Source organism: Phyllopteryx taeniolatus, chromosome 8, assembly GCF_024500385.1.
Source record: "Phyllopteryx taeniolatus isolate TA_2022b chromosome 8, UOR_Ptae_1.2, whole genome shotgun sequence".
In the NCBI taxonomy this organism is placed as follows: Eukaryota; Metazoa; Chordata; class Actinopteri; order Syngnathiformes; family Syngnathidae; genus Phyllopteryx; species Phyllopteryx taeniolatus.
Window position 1 is genome coordinate 20,290,001 of NC_084509.1, and position 8,350 is coordinate 20,298,350.

Genomic DNA, 8,350 nt, shown 5'->3' on the forward strand with positions numbered 1-8,350 from the left:
TCTAAATTGCCCGTAGGTGTGAATGTGAATGCGAATGGTTGTTTGTTTATCTGTGCCATGCGATTGGCTGGCGATCAGTTCAGGTTGTACCCCGCCCCTCGCCTGAAGACAGCTGGTATAGGCTCCTAGTGAGGATAAGCGGTGCAGAAAATGGATGGATGGATGATTATGCACCTGGACACCAAAATTTTATTTTTAATAAGCTACTTAGTGTATGATCAGGTTGATATTTTCTAGTTATGGGTAGTAATGTGTCTCTGCGGGTAAAAGTAAATGTACACTTCACTAGAGAAGCAGTGTTCCACCAGTCCAGATTTGATTAGGATTATTGTTTTTATGGCTTAAAACCATTCAGTTCCTTTAAAATCATGGTATATGATGTTCAACGCTATCACTCAAAAATATCTTGCATTAAAATAAATAAATAAATAAATAAAATTATATGCTAATCAAAGCACACTTGAACAACAAATCTAATTATCTGTGAATCTATTGAGCCTTAATGCTTACCCTCTATATCCCTCTGTCAACTACTTGATCATCAGCAAAGCACATGTAACAATTCCACCTTTAGTTTTAAATTCAGATGTGTCAAAATGTTTTGTTAGCTATGTGCTATCTAAATTACTAAAAGAAAATATTTGTTTTGTTTGTTTGCAAACATCTGTGATAGACCCTTGCGATGTATTCATACTTCAGAAGAGATAATTTACAAGTAGAGCTGGATGAATCATTTTGCAAAACAAGAACAGCCATGTTGTCCTTTGGTTACTTGAGAAAAAAAATGTTGAACGCTTTTGATGCTTATCTACGCTTAGGGCCAGCGTAGTCACAGCTTAGCCTTGAACAAATATTACGCAAACAGCATTTCCTTCACACACTAAAAGCTAGAGTCAAGTAGTTGTCGACCTGTCCCCCCTTCCTCAAATAAACAAATAAATAAATAAGGCATGGCAGACTGATAGTATGTCCTATCTCCATATCTGCCATCAAAAAAAAACATTTAAAAAAAACAATCACCAGCCACCTGTGGAAAGAGTGTAATAAAATTACCAGAGTGAGGTCAATAACAGTTACAGATGCCCTTGAGTCACATTAAGACACATAAACCGTCGTATGCACGCACGCTGAAGGCTTATTAATTATTAATTTTCCATTGTTCTTTGCTGCATATTTTCTTGTGACTGCTGTTTAGTTCAAGAATAAAGTAATGCAAAAGCCGTAACTTTTTTTTTTGTATGAGATTAATTAAAATGCAAATGCACAGCATAAACATTCCCAAAGTCAGAAAGACCAATGACCATGACAATAAGAACATTAAATGTTATGGTTATACGACTTAGCAAAATTGTGAGGCCTGCTTGGAACTAATTGAGAGGTATGACAACCAACTCATCCGTCAACCGAAATAGAATGTGGCCGAGGGAGATGAGACAAAACAAAACCCAAGTCTAAGTGAATATATCAACAAAGACAAAACGAGACATTTTTGCGCATCTACCAAATAGTTAATAGAAGGGTGCTGATTTTCCTATCAGCACTTGACCAAACAATCCAGGTTTCGTGTGGACATGGCTCCAACACATCTATAACCACATGAAATCTCCATTTTGGTTAGGAATGCGGAATATGCTAGGTAAATCAAATGCACCTATTGTTCCACCTAGTCACAAGTAACCCACTTCTAGGTATGCAGACCATCTAAGCCACTCGTGTCCAACGTTTGTATTCCGCTGCTCATTTGTATTACTTCAGGGCATGTTCTTAAAATAAAATAAAACAAGGTCTGCATCAGAACATTACGCTTGTCCTTGTCTGTGCATTATGATGACTTTTGAGACAGTATGTTGCTGCTCTGACAAGGAAGGTCAAGAGGAAGTGTGACCATGTAAGGATTTTTCTGAAGTAATTAAGACAATAATGTTCGAAGACACAACAGTTCACCACTGGTGTCAAGCTCTCTGGAAAAAAGAAAACAATTTGCATGCAAATGTTTTAAAATCATATGATTTAAAGGTACTGCCACCTCCTGCCATTTCATTATTTTTTTAAGCAGCAGTAGGTTAAACATTGCTGATATATCAATGAGTGACAAGGAAATGTTATTCCCAGCCCTTGTATAGTGTCTAAGTGTTTAAAGGCCAGAACCTTTTATCACATGCCACACGTTAAATGACACACGTCAACATTTGCCTCTTTTACACTGGGCATCAAAGACAGTATTTTCACAGACTTTTTACTGGCTCGTTCTCCTGTGTATTAGGTACCGATGCTGGATTGAGGGTTAAAGCAGACATAGGATTTGCCGGTTTATGACACCACGCATCTAATTAAGGACAGTCTAAATTTCTTAACGTAAAAAAAGCTTAACATCGCCTAATATCCAAAAACTGTGATCATTCATTAACGAAACGTATGTGGACAGCTCTACTTATCAGAACGATCACCCCAATATTTTGAATTTCAAGGACGTTAAAAATTTTACTCTCCATATGCCCTCACTATACAGAAAAAAAGCTTAATTAGCTTAGCTCATTTAATGAGGAAAATGCTTAAGGTCCATAAAATCCATAATATTAGGTGTAATATTAAGAGGTGTAAGGGGCATAAATAGAGATGTCCACATACATTTTGGTGACAACTGATCGCAGTTTTCTGACATTAAGCAACATTCATCTTTTTCTCTATAGTGAGCGACTCTGGAGAGGAAAATGCTTAACGTCCATAAAATCCAAACTATTGGGGTGATCGTTCTGATATTTTCAAAAGTTGAAGGGGCCATACATAGAGATGTCCACATAAATTTTGGTGACAAGTGATCGCAGTTTTCTGACATTAAACGACGTTGAGATTTTTTACGGTTACGTTACACATTTAAGACAGTTCCTCTCAGCAGCAACTGCTGCGTGAACACATTTATCTACTTGTTTTCACAGGCCATGGTTTTATTTCAACTATACTATTTATACATTTCTGGGATTGGCTGGCGACCAGTTCAGGGTGTATCCCGCCTCCCGCCCGAAGATAGCTGGGATAGGCTCCAGCATGCCCGCGACCCTTGTGAGGATAAGCGGTACAGAAAATTGATGGATGAATGGATGAACATTTATACATTGCTCGGTGCTACAAAACTTTAACTTTCATAATTTATTTTTTATCAGGATGAAAACTGAAACCACATTTATCAGTTTGCTACAAATGAGAACCCAGAAGAACAAGTTTGGCTTTTAATCACCAACACTATTCTATTCACTCAACAAAATGCACAACACTAAAAAAAACATATTCCTTGAAGCCATTTGCAAATGTTTTACCACTGATTTTGCCCTGAGTTATTTGTTTACTGTGTATTTATAACATGGATCACTCAGTGAATTACTCTGCCCTGAGTGATTCGGTCACTGTTTTGATGAAGGCTTGTGAATGTATACCAAATGCTTTGGTTCAGCAGCATTAAGCCTGCAGGCTTGTTTACGGAGAGGCAATGTGTAATGTAAATTGAACACACTGCCCGTTATGTTTACCACAGTCACACTATAAGGTAGGGGTGTCCCGATCAGATCCTTGAGATCAGAAATCGGGCCGATGTCAGCAAAAAAAAACAAGGATTGGATCAGACGGGTTCTAAAATCTCCGGTTTTACCACTCTAAAACAAGCAGTCATTCCACGCTCTGCTCCAGCACTTCTATTCAACAGCGCTCAGATGGCGTGCAGAGCCCATGTGATCACAACAACAGGTTGCTAAGGTGCCAACTAGGCTTTACACAACCAGGATTTTGGGGGCCGATCACCGATCAGCAAGTTTAAAAAAAGTGATAACCGATCACAAGATGGAGCAATGTGTCTATTTACATGACTTGTTCATTTATTGTATATACTTGTGTACTGTATACTGTATCCATCCATCTATCCATTTTCTGTACAGCTTATCCTCACAAGGGTTGCGGGTGTGCTGGAGCCGTCCCAGCTCAAATTATTCTCTAGCATTTTAGACAAAAGTTAACACACCAATGACCTCTAGGGGGCATTCAAGGATTGGCCACTGACATAAATTTAGGTCAAATCAACATTACAACTGACAGAAATAATGGGCGCTAACTTACTGTAATTAAATTACTTTATTGTAATTAAATTACAAAAACAGTTAATGACATGCTAACTCTAACTTTCTCACTGTCCCAGCTCTATGGACGGGTGTGTCCAGAGTTTGAGTCCGTTTGACACTTTTCTCCAATCAGCATAAAATGCTAATTATCAGCCCATACCGATAACGCCGATCAGATCGGTGTAAAGTCTAGTGCCAACATAGTAGCAAGGAGTAAGAGTAAATGTTTCTTGCTTAAAGTCGTTTATTGACACTCTAGTTGAAGTTCACTGTAAAACTAAACAGACATAACAAAAGAATTACTGAATGTTCAAATACATCGCAGACTTTCTCTGTTTTGTTCACAAAAATCCATCCATCCATTTTCTGAGCCGCTTATCCTCACTAGGGTCACGGGTGTGCTGAAGCCTATCCCAGCTATCTTCGGACGAGAGGCGGGGTACACCCTGAACTGGTTGCCAGGCAATCGCAGGGCACCATTTGCACTCACATTCATACATACGGGCAATTTTGCGGCTTCAATCAACCTACCACGTATGTTTTTTAGATGTGGGAGGAAACCGGAGTACCCGGAGAAAACCCACGCAGGCACAGGGAGAACATGCAAACTCCACACAGGCGGGGCCGGATTTGAACCCCAGTCCTCAGAACTGTGAGGCAGATGTGCTAACCAGTCGCCCACCATTCCACTGTTTGCAAAAATTGCTTGCTCAAAAGTAACACGCAATAAATGAGAAACACCATTGAAGAGCTAACGATAAATACATCGAACTTGCGGCACTTATCTCTCAAAATAATGAATATTGATACACAAGCGCTTTACAAACACATACAAACAGGCAATATAACAATACTCTCTGGCATATATTCCTCAAACTTTGTGAAAAACGATTTATATAATAATATTCGACTGTGACTTCTACCTTCTTTGTGATTGAAAGTGTGTATCTCCTTGTGTGCACCACACTGCCCCTCAGAGGTCAAGGCGTGCACAGCAGTTATTTTATGTCACCCATTGGTTAATAATAAATGGGTCAGTATTTCCTCATACCTACTGTTGCTGATTAGTTCTCTGAGTAATAATATCACTTGATTGAGCCTTTTCTAACATTCCATACTACAAATAAGTAAATTATGTATGATTATTGCCAAAATCCAGCACGGTAGACGACTGGTTAGGAGCGTCTGCCTCACAGTTCTGAGGACCATGGTTCAATTCCCGGCGCCGCCTCTGTGGAATTTGCATGTTCTCCCCGTGCCTGCGTGGGTTTTCTCCGGGCACTCCGGTTTCCTCCTACATCCCAAAAACATGCAGGCGAGGTTAATTGAAGACTCTAAATTGCCCGTAGGTGTGAATGTGAGTGCGAATGGTTGTTTGTTTCTATGTGCCCTGCGATTGGTTGGCAACCGGTTCAGGGTGTACCCCGCCTCCTGCCCGATGATAGCTGGGATAGGCTCCCGCGACCCTTGTGAGGATAAGCGGCTCAGAAAATGGATGGATGGATGGATATTGCCGAAATCAGATTGGACCGATATCGGTATCAGCCCAAACTCAAGGCTGTGATATCGGTATCAGATAAGAAGTGAAAAAGTTGGATGGGGACATCCCTACTACAAGGTAAGAGTAATAGGATAGCTGGCTATTCTACTAACAACTCAACAATGTCCTCAGTGTATTGCTATAATAGCTTCCACTCTTTTGGAAAGAGCTTTAACAAGATTTTGTAGGGCATCTAAGAGATTTTTCTGTCCATTCAACCAGAACAACGTTTGCGTGGCTCAAGGTCACTGATATTTGAACTGAAAGAAGCCTCATTCATCCTGAAGGTGTTTGATAGGGTTGACATCAGGGCTCTCACCCTCAACACCAAACTCCTCCAACCATGCCTTTCTGGACCTTGCTTTGTGCAGTGGGGCATACTTTACCATAAAATGGCCCACAAAGAACAGAATAGTCCAAAATGGCTTGGTTCAGTGGAGAATTAAGATTTAGGGGTAACTAAGTGTGGTCTACCCCAACCTCTTTGGTTTAAAAAAATAAATAAATAAAATAAAAGACTTGCCACCCGCATGCAAGTATTGTACTAAGTGCTTCAATCTTCAACAGGTTGTCAATACCAACGTCTCAGCAGCCAGCCATACAGTACTTCTCACAGTCTAACTACAGTGGATTCTTTGACTCAGCTGCCCACAACAAACCCATAAACTGACAGTTTCATACAAATAAACCATGTTACTACAACCCACAGGGAGCTGATGACAGGCCTAGAACGAGCCCATTTATAGTAAGAGGCTAATCTGGCAATGTATTTGTTTCAATTTAGATGCTTTGTTTATCTTGAAATTAAACAGAAAGGCTGTGCAGATATTTTTTTTTCCTTTTGTTTTGTTTTTTGGTAGAGAAAGTTGCTTGTGCATGTTTCTCTGGTCGGAGCATGAGACCCCGCTAGGGTGACAGAGTGTCCAGTGCTGAATCAGCAGGTAGCACGTTGTGTAATCTCTCAAACACACATACACAGATTAAATGACACGCAGGGTGTGCGTGTGTGTGTGTGTGTGTTAGAGGGGCTTTTTACAAGGAAAGTAGTTCAAGAAAATTAAACAGAGGCCATAGAAGTGTTACAGTGGTGTCTCTTCATTTAAAGGCTTGGCTTACTGTTGCTGAATGGGTCCCATTGGCCCATAAAACAAGTCTACTCAAATAGAAGATTCTTCGAACTTGACAGAGGTTTTGTCACAAAAAACTCTATGAGACATTTACATGCAAGTGCACACATGCACACAGTCAGTGGACTCAACTAAACCCTCTACCATTCTGAGGGGCCAATCCCTAGATCCAAAATGAAGATAAAGGTTGCAGGAGGTCAAATATAAAAAGGTACCATGATAACTAGGCATATGAAGTTTTCTGTAAATAACATTAAAGAAGATGACAAATAAAAGAATAAACGTCTCTTAATACTGCTGTCCCAATATGTATACAAAATTGTTGACCACTGAGGAAAAAAATGATCTCATTTAACATATCTGAAGCAATAAATTGAATAATATGCCAAAAAAAATTTCATTGAAAAAAAATAACCATACATTCACAACCTGTACAATACACTGTACATTATTTACTTTTAACAAACTATAGGTTCGAAGGCAATGTATGAACTTTTGTAGCCATCAAACAGCTTAAACAATGATTGTATATTGAAATATTTTATATAAAGTATTGGTTTATTCTAGACATTAACGTGTTGTAAAGTTCAAATTTGGCCTTGGATGTTATCTCTTTTCAAAAGGGATATTTGATAACAGCGTCATTTTTCATAATACAATCGATGTGAAGGGGTCAAATCCAGATGTTTGTATTTAGCTTGCTACCTGCACCGTTATGCTAGTTATGCTTGTGTTTGTATATTTTTTTTAGTCTAGCAAAGAGTCACATGCCAAACGCCAGGGTAGACACAATGAGAAAGTACTGCAGCTCAAACTTCATCGCTTTCAATTGTTTATTCATTTGAAGCACCAGCGACATGCACACGCCAGTGGGTGGCGAACCGCATAGAAAGACAGTTCGATATTTGATGTCGCTATTTATTTTTGAACTTCAAACTACCTTGATTTCAATGTTGTTGTCACTCGCTAGATTTAACGGTGTGTTCGGCAAAGTTCGGCTTGCCTCAACAGTATGTAGAAAGCGGTATTCGTGTGTGACCGGCGAGCTCGAGTTGAGGTGACAGCGGTGCAACTTACCAGAGTTTGTTCATACTGTAGCGCCCGCTGGTCGGAGCCTTCCCCGGCCATGGTGACCTCAGTGCTGCCGCCCGACCGGGTGAAAGCTTGGTGCTTGGGATTGAGAGAAAACAGACAGCGACGTCTCACTGTGCGCGCAGCGATGAGAGAATTTGACAAGCTTTACACTATTTATATGCTCCTCCAGCTCAGCAATGCCTCCCGCACAGTGTTCCTTTATTTTATACCCTCAAATCCCGGCCGGGGGAGAGTCACTTGTGAGGCGGGACTTTGGCTCTCTGAGGTGGTTTCGACACTCCCAGCTGGAGTCAGCGCCAATCGAAGCAGAATTACCTGCTGCTATGAATATTTCTTTAAGAAATACATATATTTACACTGTATTACGTTTATATTATTATTATTGTTATCATTATTATTATTATTATTGGAAGTTGTAGTTGTAGTAGTAGTACTTAAAGGGATGTGTGCAATTAAAAAAAAAAACCATCATATTTATTTAA

The 8,350-nt window shown here is 39.8% G+C and overlaps 1 protein-coding gene across 1 annotated transcript in view; it reads right to left on the reverse strand.

The window, feature by feature from the left end:
- LOC133482243 (chloride channel protein 2-like) overlaps nt 1–8,095 on the reverse strand; it is a 122,515-nt gene extending 114,420 nt beyond the window's left edge. The window contains 1 exon segment of the mRNA XM_061782177.1: nt 7,851–8,095. Within this exon segment, the coding sequence (XP_061638161.1) occupies nt 7,851–7,901 (51 nt within the window). The 5' untranslated portion in view covers nt 7,902–8,095.
- Between the last annotated feature and the right edge of the window lie 255 nt (nt 8,096–8,350).